The 20635-nt window shown below is 42.1% G+C and overlaps 1 protein-coding gene across 12 annotated transcripts in view; it reads left to right on the top strand.

Moving 5' to 3' along the window:
- The window catches only part of FOXP1 (forkhead box P1), a 392520-nt gene extending 372370 nt beyond the window's left edge, over window positions 1–20150 (top strand). For 11 of the 12 annotated variants that reach the window (XM_049827087.1, XM_049827082.1, XM_049827079.1 and 8 more), the window contains 4 exons: window positions 3387–3508; window positions 5621–5690; window positions 9332–9498; window positions 15439–20150. In XM_049827087.1, the coding sequence (XP_049683044.1) occupies window positions 3387–3508; window positions 5621–5690; window positions 9332–9498; window positions 15439–15583 (504 nt within the window). In that variant the 3' untranslated portion in view covers window positions 15584–20150. Of the gene's footprint in view, window positions 1–3386; window positions 3509–5620; window positions 5691–9331; window positions 9499–15438 lie in introns of those variants that run through there. The other variant, XM_049827086.1, reaches the window with a different exon arrangement.
- Window positions 20151–20635: the final 485 nt, after the last annotated feature.

The raw sequence follows: 20635 nt of genomic DNA, 5'->3' as shown, positions 1-20635 counted from the left end.
TGCTAAAGTAAAAATCCTATTTAATTCCAGCAGCAAAGGGAAGGGTAGTGGAGGAGGGAGTGGAAGACGGCAACAGGCAGCCCCAGCCGTATCTCCTGCGAGGCTAGTTTTAGGAATTAGCTTTGTGCATCACATTAAATCCAGTCCCAGAAGCCATGTGCACTTACAGTGTGCTTCTGCAGAGGAAGAGAGGCTGAGCTGCAGACCCTTGGGCTTGCAGAAGGGCAAAGTGTGTCTGGGGGAGGCAGGTACCATTTGGAGACCCCTCCTGGACACCTTGACCTCATGCAGGTGTCCAGGTCCTGCTTCACCTACCTGGGAAGAAAGGCTTCACCCCAGGTTCCATTGGCGCTAGGAAAATTGGCAACTGCTTGAAGTAATGCAGGTTTTCGTGCTGAAGACTGCTCAGATTTATGCCAGCCTTTAGGAACAGCAGGGATGAAAATGCAGCTCTGGATTGGCATGACGGGAAGCCCACGGGGCGCAGAACAAGCACAAGGGGCTAATTGCAGAATCAGAATAATCTGAATGTATACATGCTGATTTGTGCTCACCTTCAGCTAATGCTTAGGGGGCGTTTGGGTCAGTGTTCCCTGAGTTTAGGGTCAGGGTTTGGCGTGGGCAAGCTTCCCTGAGCCCTCTTTCAAAAAGAGTGCAGAAATAAAGACCTTTAAAAAATGAACCTCTTTCCCAAAATGCAGTACAGCAGAGCCTGAGCAGTTATTAAAATAACAAACCCTTTCATTTACTGCATTCAAGCATGTTCAGGGTAATTTTTCTGCAAAAGTGGCTTGCATACAAATATTTTTAACAAGGTAAATATATAATCTTACAATAATAGCTCCTAATTTTTCTGTTAAGCTGATTGCTGGGGGAGCACTGTGAACTGGTTCTGACAGGTCAGAGGCAATGTCTGTTTGCTTTTATTTTTTGGAGTAATTTGCTGGCACTGAGTCGCAGCCATGAGGCACAGGCTGCAGGTGTGGCTCTGAAACGTTGGGGTATTGTTCAAATAAAACTATTAGATAGCAAGTATCCAGAGGCAGGGGAAACAAAACAATTTTTTTCTGCGGTGAATTCCTTAAATAAGTGTTCACGTGCAACATAGAAAGCAAGGGCAATGCTTCATGGTCATCTTGCAAATGCTCAACTTGTCTGTCTGAATGTATTCAGCAAGAGCCTGATCAGCAGCCTTAAACGTCAGTTGCACATTGACTTCAATAGAACAAGAACAGACTGTAAAGTATTTCTCCAACATTAAATTTATTTAAAGAAGAACACAAATATTTCTGCTCAGCCGTGTATTTAGAGACTGTTTACAAACTCTGAGGACTCCCTTCGCTGAACTTTGCTGTGTGCATTTGATCAACTGCTGTATGAACTACAAGATCAGCTTTCACTGGGGGAAATAGTGTTATTATTCTTACATTTTGCTCCAGACTTGACAGTGTTCCCATTTTCACAGGAAACTGCCTGAGTTACCCAGATGTGGGCCAGCAGCCCTGTGTCGGGTTGCACTAGTGCGGCACCCACCAGCAGTTGCTGAGCTGGCTGATTTTAGCCTGTAAGGTGTGGGGCGTTTGCATGTTTTTCCTCCACCTCAAAATCGGGGATTTTGCCAAAAATTTCAAAACTAGTGAAATCTGGAAGAGGTGGGAGAGGGGAAAAAAAATATCATTAAAAAACAATAACAGAAGAAAGTAAGGGCAGAAGGAAGCAGCCCTGATGGACAGGTTGACTTTCTGCTAGATTTCTGCCTTGCTGAGAGGAAAACCATATCCAGGGTTTATATTTCCACCAGTTCACAAGGAGATTAGTATGGAAAAGCCAAAGTGCCGGGATCGGGCACCTACAGCCAGAGGAGATGCGTTTGTACTAAAGCATCTGCTGAGCAAAGGCAGTTTGAGCCCTGAATTTTCCCCTGTACCAGAGGTGGGAGTGTGGGGACTGTGCTAGGGATTGCAGAGAAATGGAAAAGTAGCAAAAGACTCTTAGCCTTCCCCTCCCAGGCACACACACCACTGCCTCTTAATTTACATGACAAATGCACTGTTCGTACCCTTTGTTTGCACAGCGATTTAGACATTCATGATTAGAGCTCCCTTTCACCATCCAGACCCGATGTTCATTAAAAAAAAAAAAAAAAAGACAACAACGACGACGGAAGGAAAAAAAAAATTGTAGTCTCTTGGTTGCCTAGACCCAGGCCATGTGTTTGGCTGGCATTGTGCCTGCTAACGAGTCAACCAGATTGACTAAATCAATGGTGCCAGTGATGATGGATGGAGTTTGTTCGCCTGCATATTTTCAGCAAATGGCTTCTTCTGTTTTCCCTGTTTACCGAGCCCCTTTCAGCAGCGCTGGGGACAAGCTCCATGTACAAAGCTGAGTGGCTTTGTATGAGGGTATTTGCTCAGAAAACTCATAAAACGAGGAGGGAGCATGGCACTCCATTTGAGGAATAACAAGGCTCTCGGCACCGTTTCAGAGGGAGCAGGGACAGAAAAGCCTCAGCTTGCCATGACAAAGTGAGGTGTCTCATTATGTTCGGCTTCAGCAAAGGTCCGCGCACGTCGGAAGGGTTGGCCGGGCTCATCTTTCCCCAGCGCCGAGCTGCAGAGAGGACATCTGAGCATCGGATGCCATGAGCGCGGGTCCCTCTGGGTGATGAGCTGTGGGGATATTATCACTTTGTTTCGGAGAGCCCTCCTCATGTTTTCACTTGGCAGAGGCTCAGATCAGTCAGTACAGTAGTCTGCCAGAAATAGGAGCCAACTTCCATATAAGAGCAAGCCGTGGAGGCAGGAGTCGGTGCCGTGTCGGCCGGTGGGGTGCTGCCGAGCCCCCGGTCCATGCTGTGGGTGTGGATGGAGGTTCAGCACCTGATTCGCATTAGCCCAGCTGTGGGAAACCGCAGCAACACCAGCTCCAGTGCCTCTCTGCTAAATTGAGCTGTCTGTACTTACGTGAAATCCTTTCTGTTCTTTCTAACTGCTTTCTTTTCCAGGAGAGGAGAAGTTTCTCTTTGCAGAGCGTGTATATTTGTTTTGAAAATGTCTTAGCAGTGTTCTTCTTGTGTTCTCTATGAAATGTGCTGTATTATACAACGTGCATGCTTAAAATGATGGCTGTTCTCATTCACACTGGGGATAATTGATAAGAATAACTTGAATTTCTAATTTTGGGTTTAAGCTTTTATATTTATTTTGTCTTTGCAAAAAAATAAGATGTAAAGAGCTGGGGAAGGTGAACGGGTGTGGGGAGGGGAAGGGGCTTAAAATTGCAAAATGAGGACTGTCACGCTGACTGTGCTGCTGTTCTTGGACAATGATGAGCATTTTCTCATAGAAAGTTTTTGAATGTTTTCTCTTTTATACTTGCTGCAGAATGCAGTGCGTCATAATCTTAGTCTTCACAAGTGTTTTGTGCGAGTAGAAAACGTTAAAGGGGCAGTATGGACAGTGGATGAACTAGAGTTCCAAAAACGAAGGCCACAAAAGATCAGTGGGTATGTCCACCATGTTTGAACTTCTTAGCCTAGCTCGGATCATGCTTACAGTTTAACGTAGAGGCTTTTGGCTGCTAGCTGGTGTTAGACCAACCACAGGTGGTTTCGCATTGTTTCAGTTAAGGGAAACCAAGACAAACATCTCATCACTACTGTTTGTATGCCCACCAGTACCCTGACCCTGCTTGCTTGGTGTTTGTTGCATCACATGCTAGTAGCTTTTAGGTGGCAATGCATATTAACCCTCACAAACCATTTGCTTATGCTTATTGCATTTTATTTTCTTTTTCCTTTTCCCTGTATTTGATGTCTGTTCTGTCCCCGATCCCGTGTCCCTTTGTTTCCACTTCATCTCCTTTGCTGCTGCTCTTGTCCCAGGGTGCCATTCGCACCAACCTCTCACTGCATAAGTGCTTTATCAGAGTAGAGGATGAGTTTGGGTCCTTTTGGACTGTTGATGATGAAGAGTTTAAACGTGGCCGTCATATTCAACGAGGCCGTCCTCGAAAATACTGCCCTGATGAAAACTTTGGCGAGCTTGTTGCACAGTAAGAGCTTTTACTTGCTTTAATTTTTTTTTCTGCTGTTGCTTTGCTTTGCATGATTTACCCATCTCATGTAGGCTTGCATTTCATGAAATAGTGACATCACCTTTGCTGCTAAAGAAACTAAATTTTTGGTTGTTACGTGTATTTTGTGTGTCCTACTCTGATAATCCAGATGCCTGTAGTAATAACTCTACTTTGACATGTTTGTTATAGCATTTGTTTATAGTGCAATGTAGACTAAAATAATTACCCATGCTAGTGCAGATATGCTGCTGTAGACCTGTCAGAAAGACAGATATATGACAGGAAAGGCTTCAGATAAGTTTTAATTCTGATATTTTCCTTTGCTTTCAGTTGTCTGCCTTGTTTTGCAACTCTTAATCAGAAATACAGTGATGTGCTTATAAGACAGAAATGCTGAATTAACTTTAAAAAGTTTGAAAGTGCAGTAAGACCAGCTGTAAAGATTGTAATCAACAGGCCATCCTGTGTCTACAACAGCCACGCACAAATATTCCTGGGGTGCCCAAAGCAATTTTCTTTGACCTTTACTTGAAGGCCATCTCTCCAGGATGACTGATCCTTGCTGGTCCCTGTGGGAGGGGCTCAGTTAAGACCCTTCTCACCATGATTTATTCCCACATGAAAAAAACAAAAATAAAAATGCCCAGTGAGTGATAAAACTTTGGCCATTTTTTGCATTGGCACTACTTACCTAGTTTGTATTCAATTTTTTTTATCCTCCCCCCCGCCCTCCAGTGGAACCAGTGGTATTTAGATGTCTGCTACAGAGAGAGCGGGTATGCTTGGCATTCATTTTCCTCAAATCCAGCCCCTTACGTAAACTTCAGATGACTAAAGTAAGGTTCCAAAATAGCACACCAGAAAATTTTTTTATTAAAAAGGCCCTTAGGGCAGCATGTTGTTTTGCGTGGTCCGTACCGCTTTGCTGCGGTGCAGCAGTACCTGCCGTCACACCTCCAAGCCCACAACCCCAAACTGTTCGGGGCAATGGCGTTGGCAGTCCTTCACCGGGGCCACTCACCGTTTGCCTGGCAGGAAATAACACGGCTCAAATCCTCTCTCATGGTGGTCCCCTGCTCTATAGCGAGGCACTCCGCTGCCAGTGACTTCGAGAATAATTTGCATGAAGTAGTATTTAAAATGTCCCGTGATGCTTTTGATCATAGCCTCCTCATGATGCACCTTTACATGGTAACTGACTCCCAGACACGACGAATATTGGAGAATTTCTCCTGAACACAGCTAAAATGAGCAGAGATGCCAAGATGTGCTACTAACGCAGGGTAGTAGAACACATGGCGAGGTAACGTCGAGAGATAATGATGTTCCTTATTTAGTAAAGGCAAATATGATAACCATAGCCTAAAATGCAGATATTTTCTTTAAATTAAAAAAAAAAAAAAGAGAAACGAAAGAGAACTTGTGTGGAAAAACAGTCTCAGCTCTAGTTTTCTGGTGTGGGAGGAAGCATTACGTGCTTGAAATGCTCGCACAGAAGTTGGTTGCATTTAACTCTCCTTTTTATGTTTTTCTTATGCAGTAACCCTTCTCTTATTAAAAACATACAGACCAGCCACACCTACTGCACACCTCTCAATGCTGCTTTACAGGTAAGATTAATGACTGTAGCAAATATGCAACAGAGGCGTGTGTCTTCCCCACTCATTTCAAAATATATTAGCCTTGCTCTAATTAGATATTAAATTTTAATTCCGTTAAACTTTTTTCTTAAGTGCATAAAGCATCATAGTCCCTGGAGGCAAACACATATCAGGCTGCTTCAGCATTAGCTAGATGCTTAGCATTTTGAATATTGTGGCAAAAAAATTAAAAGTTCACTTATTAATATTTATCAGCAGTATCATAATTTCCATCCTCTTATTTCAGAATTTCACTTGAGGCAAAAATACCACAAGTGTAATTACTCTAGCACAGCTATTAATGTGCTGAATGATAGGATACTGCGGCACGTGACCTTCTATTGTTCATGGGTTTAAAGAGAAAGCAGATCATTTTTCCCCCTTTTCTTTTAAGGGCTATTTTTGCATATCTTCCTATTGTTGGTAAAAAATAAATGTTGCAGTTCCTATAGGAAAAAAAGATCGTTTTTATTGGTTTAAACTGTACTGTAATTGTAAGACAAAAATTCTGGTTTTTCACCATGTAGAAATATACAAAGCGTTGGTGCACAATTAATAACTTGCAGCCTAAAAGTGTGCGCATCTCCAGCCCTTTTTCATGTGCTGTATATCAGGTTGGCTTTTTTTTTCCCCTCTCTACAAACTCCTGAGTCTATCTCAGAAACCCCAGGTAAAGTCAGTATTTGCTGTATGAACCAAAGATACAAATGCATTACTGTGCCCTGAATTTGGGGGGGGGCGGGGTGGGTCAAGCCTGTTCCATATAGTGTGAATTAATCTGGGAGGCAACATTGAGCGTGGTTGCACCCTGGTTGGTTGTTGAGTGTCGCTTCTTGAGACGTTCATTGATGGCCATGGATGTTTGCTTGGGCAACCGCGTTTTTAGCAGACTTCTCTTTTCAGAACCAAGAAACAGATTATTAGGAGAAAACCGATGTTCTGCATTTCTTCTAATTATTTGAGTTTATGTAGTAACTTCTGAAAAGCAAATGAAAGCATGTTTAAATGAAGCAACTGTAAATACCATTCATTAGTAACTTACTTTCCCTTGAGTCTTGTGAAGTGTGATTTTTAAAGACTGCTTTGTCTCTTGAATAGTATTAAGATTACAAGCGCATTTTACATTCATGAGGCTGAAAGGCAAAAATGAAATGATCTTGCATTTCTTCACATTGTTAGCTATGTGACTAATTTCAATTAATATGCTTATCATACGGAACTGTTCGTGTTTTATTTCTGAAACACGTGTCATTGTCGTCATCTCCATCCATTCTTGTCTTTTGTGATAACCTCCAAACTGTTTCCATTTCCCACTTTTCCTGGAAGTGGCACGTATTCGTGCCCCCCATAGCATCATGTGAACTGAGTTGATGGAGAGAAGAGCTTGGGCCAGATTCGCTACCGCCAGTGTGGCCCCTATAATAAATGGGGGTGAGCAATACTCATTGCACTTGAGACAGGTCCTCATTTGGGTTGAAAATACACCAGCAGGTTCCTCGCTCCTCTCCCCCGCTGTTGGATTTTGGAAGTGAAATCCCAGTGGGTGCTCAGGTGCTGTACGGGGATTTGGGCGAAGCCGTGCAGGTGGCCGGTGCCGCGTGGGCCGTTCAGACCTTGCTTGGGCAATAACCTTCCTCCTAGGACACACAAGGCTGCTTTACCTTCCAGTGGCTACATTCAGTCCAATTAATAATTAACAAGCAGTGTTCCTCTGGCTTTTGCGGCCATCTGCAAAGATCGGCTCTTTGCATATCCCTGTGAGCACAGCGGCCGCCTCTCTGCAGGCTGGGGGACAGCACGATGTGCTACGTGCCGCCAGGATGCCAGGCTGCGTTTTTCTTTTGCTGTGGGGTGGCAGAGCCTCCCATCTCCTTCACCCAGACCCCTCTGACATCTCCTCCATCTGTTTTCCCTCGCGGCCAGGGAGAAGCAGCAGCTCTCTCCCGGCTCTATGTGTGGAGGGTACAGGGACTCCAGGTCTCCCCAGCGCTCTCTTTTCCCAGCGGGTCGCCAGGGGCTCCCAAAACACCCCCCTCCCCTATTATTATCTTTATGGGAGATACTCCTCATGTCCCACCTCTCCCCCAGTAAATTGCTTTACTGCAATTACAAGTTATCACTATGGGTGAAGAACTTGAGTCATTATTTTGCCAAGTGCAGGAAATGTGAACCATTCTTTGCATCCCCTAATCACAATGAGTTTGCCGGTTGTTGAATCAAGAAGATAAAAATAATCCTTCCCGTTAGAATAGCTTTTGTAATCACGTGTGACACATAGGGCTGCACATGGAGAGGTCAACATAAGGAAGAATAAAAGGGGCCATGCTCGTGAAGGTGCTGCAGTCAGGGCTGGTCGTGGCCCCCCCACTTCCCATCCCATCTGCCCCCACCTCGGTCTCTGGCCGTGCTTGCCTGGGAACAGCTCTGCCAGGTCGGATGGCAACAAGCAAGGAGTTTTGTCCCACGAGAGCGTTCAGTGGGGAGTACGTTTGCATGAATTCCCCTCCCATGGGCAGGGTTTGCATCATGCAGACCCGGAGCCTGATGGATTTTTTGGCTCCACCGCCGCAGCCAGCTGACCTCCCCCCATAGCAGGTCGAGCGCTGCCGAGCAAGCGTCTGCGGCTCTCCAGCGCTGACACGGCTCAGAGAGCTGCAGATGATGTCAGCCGGATCCGGCTGGGATGGGTGAAATGGTTAAACGTCCTTCAAGTCCCTGGGCACTACGGCCTTGGAAAGCCATGCATCCCATCCCTGCCAAATGCTGGGCTCCTCCAGAGCTCGGGGCTTCTGCGCTCCCAGCACTGCTGCGCCGGGCACAGGACTGTGCCGTCAACATGAGCTAATGCTGACACACAGTAAATATTAGCAAGCAGAACGGTGGGAATCAGAAGGAAAATATTTAACAGTTCATTCTCTTCCTACAAAGATTTCCATTTAGAAAGTTAACTCCAGTGTGCCTCTGCATGGCATTTCTTTAGAACAAGGAAAAATCGAAATAAAATGGTGAGATCTGTAATAGCTAAGGTAAGAGCTGAGTTGCTGAGGCTTAAAAAAATCCACATGGACTGGTTCAGCTCTCAGATCAGTGCAACTCAGACTGATCCAGTTAGTGCTAACCGCAGCTTCACACCTGTGTCATGAGAAAAAGCAAACTCAGTAATGCTGCCCTCCCGCTTGGTGCCCAGTTGCTCTGGTAGGAAGGAGTTATCAGCTGAGTGACTTCTAATTTTTTTCCCCATTTCATTAAAAACAAAACCCAAACCCAGACCTCAGCTACAAAAAAACCCAAAGCCCCAAACATAATTTTGCAAAATCAAAGTAGGAAAAGGATGTTTTATTTTTTCCAGGGGGTGTAATTCCAAATAGGGAATGGAAAGCTCCATCTTCTCACAAGCCAATACAGCTATAAATGCTTAAACCCAGATGTAAATGATTTTAAATTTCCCTTGGTGGAATCAGGGTAATACCTATCAGAAAGCACAATATTTTAAAAAATGGTAATTGCAAATAATGTAAATGTGGAGAATGTTTTGGAATAAGCGAGCGTGTTGTGCAACATATGAAAACATTAGTCATGGCTCTTCATGTATTTGTTTGTGTCCTTGGCAGGCTTCAATGGCTGAGAACAGTATACCTCTATACACTACTGCTTCCATGGGAAATCCCACTCTGGGCAATTTAGCCAACGCGATGAGGGAAGAGCTTAATGGTGCAATGGAGCATACGAACAGTAACGGGAGTGACAGTAGTCCAGGACGTTCCCCTATGCAAGCAATGTAAGTACGGCAGAGGCGTGTGTGTAGCTCTAGGTGTTGTCCTACCATCTGCTGAAGTGTGACTCTGGAGACCTTCACAGTTGGTTCCTGAGGTTCACGGGTGGAGCAGCAAGAGTAGACATCTCCATGTGGGGACATGCTTAGGTTGATTAGAACATAAAAGGTTTGTTTACCAGTTTCCATATAAAAAAGATCAGCTCAATCCAGTCCCACAAGCACACAAAGCTGTGAAATTGTAAACTCGTTTGCAATTCTTTTCTTTAAAACTTGCAAAACCTCATAGGCAACTGCGTTTCTTGGAGAAGAAAATGTGATTTCTCCCCGCTTCAGTCCACGCGACAAGCACAGCCAGTGGGGCAGAGCTGGGAAATGGGCTTGTTTGGTGGGTCTGAAAAAACCCACTCAATGCACGACGGTCTTGCTAAGCATTAACGATGGCACACGTGAAGGTCTGTGTGATTTATAGATTGCTCTTAAAATATCAAAAGGAAAATTAATAGGAGCATTATAGCAACAGACGGCAGTATAATGAGTGCATACATAACCACATGAAGTAATGGGGGATCGCTGTCCCTGCTCAACGTGAATGGCACCCGGGCAGCGAGCTGGCGCAGGAAAGGGTAAGGCAGGAAGGGTGTGATGCCCCGATGGGTGTGTTCGGTATTTATGGGGTGACGGAGTGAGTTTGCAAAGCTGTAAACTCCCCCTTCCCCTCAAATTACAAACCGGGTAATTGGCGGCTGGTGAGGAAGCCGGAGTTTATAAGTCTTCTAGTTCTCTAAAAACTCTGCGGAGCAGTTGGCTACCTATGTGAGTGACCGCGCGCGAGAGCTGCGCTGCCTTTCTTCTGCCTGTTCCTTAAAACAGGCTGTAAAATTACTGGCTGACTTGCCACGGCTCACATTACGCATTAAAAAGAGAACTAATTTGTAGTCTTTTACTTCAAAGTAATTTGAATAAGGGATTTACAAAAGTAAGTCTAAATCAAAAAGTAGAAAAACATTAACCTAATACCATGATAGTAATTAGTTGTGAAACTAATTAGCATTTAATGGCAAAAAAGTTTCCCACCTGCATAATGTGTTGTCAGAGGGGAGGGGGCACGAAGGAATCTGAAGCTCTGGATACTTTGATATTGCAGCATTTCAAATCAGCGTACAAAGTGCTTTGAAAAAAAAAATCTTTAAAGATGGCAACATTCATTTTTAATTAATAATTAATTTAAACATTGTCTTTTACCATTTACTTCAAAACATTCAAATAATGTGTTTAGCTTTTCCAGTGATTGTTTGTGCAGTATTAATTATCTCTCCCAAAGTAGCATTGCATGACACACTTTCTGTCTCTCACAAACAGATTCATCTTGAGGCAGTTTTAGTCACAATTTGTTATCCTCTGCCCGTGACCACGTAGGGCCGGCGTGAAGGAGGAGTGGAGGGACGTGGCTTTTCTCCAGAAACAAGGCTTCTCCCAAGGGTTTCTCCTGGCCTAACAGACAGGGATGAACGTTTATGATGTTGCGTTAATCCAAGTAATTATTTTTTTGCAAGTTCAAGGCTAGTGTAGTTCATGCACTTCTCATTTCACCTAAGGTTTCGTTGTCTTTGAAGAGACTGCAAGGAGGGAAAAATAACCGAGTTGAAACAGGCTAGGACATCTTCCAGAACTGTGCATAGCTGTGGCCTTTGTTGCACTTAATAATCATCTCTTAGCACATTGATACCAAGGTGAGGGGCACAGAACAAATACTGGAGAGAGAGGAGGTCAGGGGGGAGGGATGCCTCATTTTCATTATTCACTAGGAAATCCAATTTTCTGTTGTAATATGGAAATGATTGTTTCCTGAGTGTTTTCATTTTCTCAGAATTGATAATATATGTGTTCTCTGCTGAACATTTCTTTTTGCGTAAGTAGAATGTGGCCGGGTGATGTTCCAATACCAGCCTCTGAGCTTCCCCATTAAAATGGTGTTTCTAAGTAGTTTGAAGGGATCTAAAGCCAGAACACCATTCACATGTTGCAGGGTTTACCTTGTTTACTAAATAAAATTGTGAGTCAACAGCAAATTTCCAGACGCTGTGCAGCTTCTTATTTTCTGTAAGCCTGCTTTGTTAATGACATCTTTAGGTTTTTTCTCAGAACAGATTTCCTTGTCATAATGCAAATTATTTTTTAAACAATTTCAGTATATTAGAATAAATCAAGCTTTAAACTTTATTGTAAGGTTTAAAGGACCTTGTTAACATGACAGCTAAGAAGTCTAACACTTTAGCTGAAGTCTTATTACCGCGCCTTCGTTTCCTTTTTATGACACACTGAACCACGGCTAGGTGGTTGTTGTTTTTTTTTTTTTTTCCTTCCTTCTTTCTCCCTCCTTTTGAAACACTAGAAAGTAGTCGCATAATTACAGCTTGGGGACATAACACTTTCATCCTGATATGCTCCAAAGGTAGCCACAAAGCAAACTACTCCATGCTGTGTGCACCACCAGAACTCAGTGGCTTTAAACAACAGTCAGCTTTATTAAAAACTCCTCTGTTCCCAGAGTGGACAAACAAAAGAATTACTCAGATGTGAAAAGAAGGGGAATCTTGTGTTCAGCAAGGTTATTTATTGTTAACCCCTTCTGGAGTCTTAGGCATCTACTTAAAAGGAATGTGCTGAAATTCTGCTACTATGAAAACTGGAGTGGGAAACCCTTTCTCTTTTTTTTCTTTCACTCCCTGCCCTCCTCCCCCTCCTGCTTTTTTTTTTTTCTTTTTTTTTTTTGCCTAGCCCAGCATTTACCTTTTCTGTAATTCAAGAGACTGAATTATTTAGTCTCTAAAGGAAGTTTTTGTTCCCCAGTTTGGGATTTTGGTGAGGTGGTAAATAGAGATTGAGATTTACTTGAGAGATATGAAAGTCTCCCTTTGCCTTTGAGCTTATTTAAGCTTATTTATTTCAGTTGCTCTGAAATGTTTGAGCAAAATCACGGATTCAGTAAGGTTTCCTCCTCAGATGCCGCTTTGTGGTTACAGCTGACAGAGTACACAAGGAGTTGAATTTTTTTGTTGTTCTCCATGCAGATCTCTCCCCAGGGGGTTGTATTACCCAGATAACCCTCCTAATTTGGGGGATGGAGTTTTTGCCAGGCTCGCTGTCTGATGTTTGTGCAACACGTGAGCTGCTGGAGGAGGCTGGCATGGCTGTGCCTCCCTGTGGCTCTGTGGCCCTCTCCAGCTTTGTCTCACTCGGGGTCGAGCAGCCCTTTTCAGAACTTGGTGCTTGCTTTGCTTTTCACTCCTGAAGTTTTGGGGTTTTGACTTCTGGGAACCACACCAAACCTCAAAGAGAAACTAAGTTAAAACCACCTGGTTTCACCTGCTTTCATAACAAAACCAGAAGGGGAGCAGAGTTTGCTTTGGAAAGGTACAGGGACCTTTGAAAGAGCTTTCACAGCATTTTGGGTGGTTGCAAGCCCAGCGGGTACCTATCTTTATCTGCTGGCACCCGTTCACTTCTGCCCTCTGGCCAAGCGCGAGGTGGTGCGGGGATACGGTGGGACACCGAGACGTGGCCCCTGAGCAGCCTTTGGAGAAACTCCCGTCCATGTGCCAAGGCCACCTCTGCTGCACGTGATATGCCTTCTCCTCTCTCCTTTGAAAATTTCCCATCTGTGTTTTCAAAAATAATACTTTAGAAAAACAAAACACAAAAATAAGCCCAGCAGCAGCATCCAAACCAGAAAGCCAACAAGCAAGCCTTAAATTAAAACAGCAGTAAAAAAGATCACTGCCATAAAGGTCGAGTAGCACACGCTTTATTGGTCTCTATGTGTAGCTGCTCTTTCCCCCTTTTTCTTCTGTTTTTCATTTCATGTTTTCTCCCAAGTGAGGGGCCCCACAGCCTACTCAGAATACAAGTTTTTCTAGTTGCAAATAATCAGCACGGTTTCACATTGGCTAGTGCCACGCGCCACTGGGACAGTTAACACATGGACACCTCTGAGATGACAATCCGCTCACGAGACTTCTTATATGCGTAGGGTAATTCTTAACCTCTGATATTTGAATCATCTCCTCGCAGTCTTCTTTTTTTACCCCTCCTTTTTCAATAATTAGGTCAAAATTATGCGAGTAATGTCTCGTAATTTTTGCAAAAATTATGCGACATGCAGAGGAACCTCTTAGCTCCCAGGGATGTGTTGATAGGACACGTATTTGTGAATCTGAAGGAAAAAATATTGTGTTCAGGGATGCTGCAGCACCTCTCCCCACCATTCCCTTGTTGGATGGGTTGGAAGGTGCAGTTAATACTTAAGTATTGATCTAGCACTTTACAACTCAAGAAGTTGAAATATGCAGGGACTTGAAAGGCATTCACAGCTCACATTAGAAATGCCTGTAGTCAGCAAGTTAGATGCTTCCTAAACTGATCCAGGCTCAAGCCGAAATAAATAAATAGGGTGCGGTACAGCTTTGCACGCTGAACAAGGGTCTAACTGGTTCACCCAGGTCCCTTGAAGTAAGCAAGATTACCTTTGGCTTGTACACAGACACCGAGTGCATTTTCCCTGTTCGGTGATTTATTCTTGCTGTCCATCAGTGCAACGGAGTACAAACAGTATTGTCATTCCTATCCACACAAAACATAAAATAAAATGCAGCTATTTCAAATCATGTGTTTTAAAGCAAAGCTGCGCAAGGAGAGAAGAAGTTCTTAGAATGAAGGTTTGCGCTTCAGGTTACGTTTTCACATAGCCTGCATGAAAGGGTTAAATCAGCCCGCATGGAGAAAAAAACAAGGCTCTAGGAGGTGGATATCAACTCAATGAGAGACAGAGTGGGACTTGAACTCATTAACACTTTATTTTAAGGGATTGCCTACAACATCAATTATTTAGGAAGCAAACAGGGTCTCCATTGCTGTGTCGCATTATTAATACTTGGTAATGTCAATAAAATCCTACTTTCCTATAAAGTCCCACCAACAAGACACTATTGACTCACATGGCTATTTTACATTTCAAAAGCTGCCTAACAAAAAAAAAAAAAAGGAAAAAAAAGGTAATTTGTATTTGTATAGGATTTGTTGTAAATATGATTTACGAACAACATTTTTCAATTGTTATCTTACCCGTTTTGAATGACCAAGCCCCGTTCCCCTGCGGGTTATTCATGTGCTATGCCGTAATGAGAAATTTGGCAGATCTCATCTCTTTAGTACATCCTTGTGCCCACCATGAGCTGGGGATCATGTTCTGCCTTGTTTACAGCTGACAGTGTTATTATTCTCGTTAGGACTGTGCTTTCTTATCATATTGTTGTGTTGAGCGAGCCTTTTCCTCTCTGTTTGTGTTTCCTGGCAGGGCTTTTCTTCCCTTATTGACAGTTTGTAAAAATATGCATTAATTTGGAGTTTAAAGCATGTATCATGGTGTCTCTTTGCTGTGTTTGCTTGAAGTTGATTAATGATAGAACCTCACTTGGGGTCGTCCTCTGGAGAGTTGTCTCACAGGTTCTGCATGTTAACGAGAGACGCCGCACACACAGCGAGCGATGATTAGCCCAGCCTCCGCCGGCTCGGCGGGCTGACAAACTGCTGCTTTGCTGTTTGGATGCTTATTCCACTTATTTATCCAAAGATTGTATTAATCAACTTAATATGTCAGCTGAGAGCATTTTCTCTCGATCCCAAGACGGAAACCCTGCCGAGGTTCTCCTCCCAGAGTGTTTTCTCAGGGAAGTTGAGCTCTGCCTGCCTGGCATAGCCTTCGCTTGGCTTCAGTGGCTGTCGCAGAAGTGGAGGGTCTTCTCCTTGGTGACTTAGAGCAATTAGACCTGGCACACCAAGTCTGAACCCCCAAACCGCCTCACCTTTTTCCTCAAACCACCCGCGCTGTCAAAGCCTTTTTTTGAACAAGCAACTTGCTGATTGACCATGTTTTCGTTTTTCCAGGCACCCCGTGCATGTCAAAGAAGAACCATTAGACCCAGATGAAAATGAAGGCCCGCTATCCTTAGTGACAACAGCCAACCACAGTCCAGATTTCGATCACGACAGAGATTATGAAGATGAACCTGTAAATGAGGACATAGAATGAGTATGTCTGACATCGTTATCCTGAGAATGAAGATTGGAAGAACACGTCAAACTTAGCTGTGAAATCTCTCCATTATTGTACAGTCTGGAGGATTCTCAGTCCACTTTGACAACTATGAAATATGTTAACTCTTAGTGCCATCAAGTATCCCATTTGGGAGTATTTTTGATTTTTCTACTTTTTGTTGAAAAAAGGAATTTGTACTCTGTGCATTGGATGGACTTGTTTGGTACTTGGGATTTTCCTCTCTTACAGTCAACATCAGTGTTGTAAATTTGCTAAACTGATTCACTTGCATTTAGCAGCCAGCTGTGGACTGCAGGTCCTGCCAATTTTGGACACTTGAGGACATCAAACTGAGCATGTACACCTGAACTGCAGATCAAGTCTTTGCCCAGATTTTAAGGATTCCAATGGACAACATATTTGCACAGTACTGCATGTTGATTATCACTGCCTTTACTCCATTTTTTTTTGGTTTTTTTTGTTGGTTTCTTTTTTTTTTTTTTTTTTTTTTTGCTTCCATTTGGGATGGGGAAGGCCTGTGTGTGCACGTGTGTGGATATGTGTGTGTGTGTGTGTGTGTGAGCGTGTATATCGGGGAGGGGTTAAAAGAAAAAATTATCCCAAACTTTTTAATGTATTGCTTTTATTCCCCCGCCCCACTTCTCCTCTACCATTTTAAGTTCTGACCTCAGGCCTCATCTGGGCCCAGGGCCTCTCGGAGGCTTCAACGTTTTCTGTACTTTGTGATGAATGTTAATAGGTGTTTTTATTATACGAAGCTGAATGTCATTGAATTGTTTGTAGTTTTTTCTGTCATTCATTCCAGTTTCCTTCAGATGCCACCATGTTTTCTTTAGCTATGGAAAACATTCCATTTCGGTGTCTCCTTTTTTTGTTGTTGTTTTTTGAAAAGGTCCCAAATGCTGCACTATACATGTGGAAGGGTTGTCCAACGGAGAGAGAGGAACGAAGTACTGCAAGAATGAGAATGAATGACAGATGAACATAGAAACACTGTAGGAAGCAACACAGATTCATTCCACAAAGCAGTATTTTTAATACATTTTTTTTTGGTTTGGGTTTTTTGATTTTTTTTTTTGTTGTTTTTTTTGGCAGCAACGGTGAATATTAGCAAATGCCACAAAATTGAACAGCACAAAGAAATATATGCAGCACCAACAGAGTTCACTTTTATTAGAGGATGAATAGTACAGTGGCAGGTTCTCGGATGTTTAACACGAGTTCTAATGGGTCAACAAATCTTTCTGGAATATCTAAGATTACCGAGATGGGCACCTATACATTTATTATTACAATTTTTTTATTTTTTTTCTTTTTGCATTTGCATTTGCAAATAGTGGTTGGAAAGATGACTTCATTAAATTGTTATTGTACGTGGTGATGTTTCACGGTTAAACATCAGTTCAGGATTGCTTGGTGGCATTAATCTGTTTGAATACAAATTAGATTTCAGATTGAACTTGTTACGGGAGTTAATAAGGACGGAGCCCCACTAATGCTAAAGTGTTAATTTTCAGCTGTGCAAATCCAGTACTGCAGTTAAGATTGTTATGCAATATTACACCAGCCAGTATGGAAACCTCGCCGTAGGAGACAGGAGATCTAGGAGAGAATTCGCGCCGGGGCTTGTTAGGCAAAACTGGCAAGGCTCTTCAAAGCAAACATGACATACAAAATTTGTTGCGATAGGTCAGTAAACCTCGGTCACCAAACACCTAAACATTTTCATTTTACAACCACTTTTCAGTCACTCATATATTTATGTAGGACTGTAGGTTTTTTATTATTTCAAAAAGCCTTTCAGAGCTTAATTTATATTCTTCTTTGTACCTTTTTTTCCTAAAATTACCAAAGATATTACACAAAGGTAAATTATGTTCTCTGTTATATGCTTTATCTTATGAAGCCAAATATCCTCTTATTGTTGATCAAAGGAGGTTGAAGAATTTAGAGGGAAATGACAAGATGTGGGCTATTGCTAACCTGAGAGGGAAACTGCTCCTTTATTCTAGAAAATTTAGAAGGCCAAGTAGATGTCTGAACCAAAGTTATTACTTTTTATTTGCAATTCTTTACAGTGACCAAACGAAAGTCTGTAAAGAGGAATTGAGGAGAGCTTTTGAGGCTAAAACTAGGAATCAGTGTTGCTGGTGGAGCTATGAGAAGGGAGCTGGAGAAAGCAAAGACACAGTTATTTCGCGGAAAATTAGAGTATCAGATAAAGGAGGCAGTTTAATAAAATACAGAAGAGAACAGAAAAGCTCCCACAATTTAACTGGACCACATAATAGTATTTCTAGAATTAAATGAAAAAAAAAAAAATTTCTTTTGGTCTTTGGTTCTACAGATTGTGTGCCACTTCTGTTTCGGGACTGTGCTAGGATGACTGCTTTAATTTTGGTTGATCTTGGCACATTTGCTCAGTTTTGTTTAGTTTTTGGTCAGCATTTTTCATAAGGAAATAACACTCCTGTCCACTCATAAGCTTTGGTACAAAAAATTTTATTGGCAGTTACTTTTATAAAACTCAACTCTGCTTTCTGTTTCAAAAGACAAAAAAAAAAAAAGAAGAGAAAAAAAGGGCAGTCTGTGGTCATTTGAAACATTTTTTTGTTTTGTTTAAATTATATCCAGGCAGCTTCGTGACGTGCCGGCGGTAGCCAGATGGGGATCATGAGAATTGAGCCCTGTGCTTCTAAACTGAGTGGTTTTTGCTGGTTAGTTCGGTATTCAGAAGGGGATAAAAATCTGGTAGATTAGTTCATTCTCAGCATGTGTAGCTAGACATGAGTAAAGATAACAGCATGAGAAACTGTTAGTACGCATACCTCAGTCCAAACTGTTAGGGAATGAGTAAATAAAAAATACATTTCACTCAGTTGCACTTAGTTGTATGTCTTGCATGCTTAGTCTAAAGACTGTAGCAAAAATAAAAAAAATAAAAAAAGAGAAAAAAGAAATAAAAAATTAGATTTTAACATATCTGGCAGGTGTTGCAGCCTTGCAGAAGAACCAACTGAAAATCTCAGGCTTTACATCAAGCAAACTTCACTATGATTTTTACAATTCTGATTCTGTATCCCTTTGGATATACAGTTGCTTCTTTAGGGAGGGGTTTATTATGTTGTACATATATATCCCACTGTGTCTGTGTGAGCCTTTGTCTTTTGGGGGGAGGGTGGGGAGGGAGGAAAAGGTGGAAAGGTCCTTTTTTTAGATATCATTCCTCAAAAGGAATAAATGCAGACCTGTTTGTCAAAACACCTTTTGCTTTTTGTGCAACTGCTTTATATTAACTATACTAAAAAAAATAGCTTTGAAAAAAAAAAAACTACTGTATGTAATGGAATTGCAGAATACGCTGCACATGTATTTTATTTAGTTATCCTTGCTTTAAGAATATTGGATGACATTTGCTGACATGTGGGAGAAAATCCCTGACTTTTTTTTTCAGCTTTTAAATTGTAACATAGTTGACAGATTTTTTTTTCTCCTGTTATCATTGATCCAAGCATTTTTGTACAGTTTTTGTGTTTAAGCTGTTTTTTTGATACTTTCCCACCCCTTCTGTTATCTTACCACTGCCTTTTCTGGCTGTCTTAAACAAAGTTCATATATTTGAAAGGAAAAAAAAAAGTCATTTAAAAAAAAAAAGTTTTTCTCCTGCTGCAGTAAATATTTTGCATGATGAATTCCAGGGTCACACTTTCAAAGTTTATCAGTGAAGTAGTGATTAATAATGGGGAGTGTCAAACTATTGAACTTTTGTATAAAAAAAAAAAAAAAACTTTACAAGGTGCCAAGATGTAAAGACAATTTGTTACATGTTTTTTTTCTCAAAGAAAAGCGTACATTATGAAAGTAGTACCATGTATCAGGTAAATCGCTGTCAGGAATGAGAGTCAAAGCCTTCCTTGTCCACAAAAAAAAAAAAAAGTTTGTAAATGTAAAACCTGTTAGGTTTCTGCATTCAACTAGAAGTGAAATGAAAAATCAAGGCTTATGTAGAATAAGTGACCACAAAAAACGATTACCTTTTTTGATTCTCACTCGCAAGAGTCCCGTTGCAGGTCCTGCACCTCCCCTCTCCTGGAGCTCCTGCTTCGGGAAGAGGGCAGGGCAGGGATTCTGGTTCTACAAATATTGCAGATCATTAGATATTTTATATATATACATACATAAATATATATATATAAAGTTTTTAAAAATAATTTTGAACTATTGTAGTTTTCAGATCGCCAATAATGTCACGTTCATTATAGCATGGAAAAAAAAAAAGTGTTTAAACTCTTTTGAAATCCTTTGGTACCTTTGGTTAATGAACTCAGAGTGAGTTTTTAGACGTTTCAGAAGTCATTTAGTATTCTAGTCTTGCGAGGTGAATTTGCAGTTAACGACTGCATTTTAATGGGCCCAGAACAGGTAACAAAGTATCTTCTACCCATAAGCCTTGATGAAAATGGTACAGTCCAGACTGTTAGCATGGTGCTTTGTGTGTATGTGCTGCCAGTAACAAGATTTTTTTTTTTTTTTTTTTTTTGATAAGGCATAAAAGAAACTCATTCCTTACATCAACTGTAATTCCATCATTCCATGTCTGTTGATACAGACAATAAAAAATGTTGTGTAGTCAGTACTAATTACTGACATTATAGCATTCTCAAATGCAATAAAAATGCTGGTTGTTCACACTGGTAATGCAAGTTGCCATGTCCTAAGTTTTTGTTTTGTTCCCCCCTCCCCAATGACACCCGTGTCGCATCCCCTGAGGCCCTGGGCCCCAGCGCTGATCCATGGAGCAGCTGGTTGCATCTCACCCGTGTCCCAGCACGTTCATGGACAGTCTCATCGCTCTCCTTGTGGTTGGTCTCCCCCAGCCCCATCCAATTGCAAGAGATTTTAGCGACGGTCTCACGGCTGGCCTGGATGGGGCGGTCGTTTGAGGCTTGAGCACTGGAAGCAAGGAAGACGCTGTCATTCGAAGAATTCGTCTGGTTTTCCAAGAAAGTCCATCAGCACTTGACC

The sequence above is a fragment of the Accipiter gentilis genome, chromosome 23, assembly GCF_929443795.1.
Source record: "Accipiter gentilis chromosome 23, bAccGen1.1, whole genome shotgun sequence".
Classification (NCBI taxonomy): Eukaryota; Metazoa; Chordata; class Aves; order Accipitriformes; family Accipitridae; genus Astur; species Astur gentilis.
This window is presented reverse-complemented; position numbering and strand designations above follow the sequence as displayed.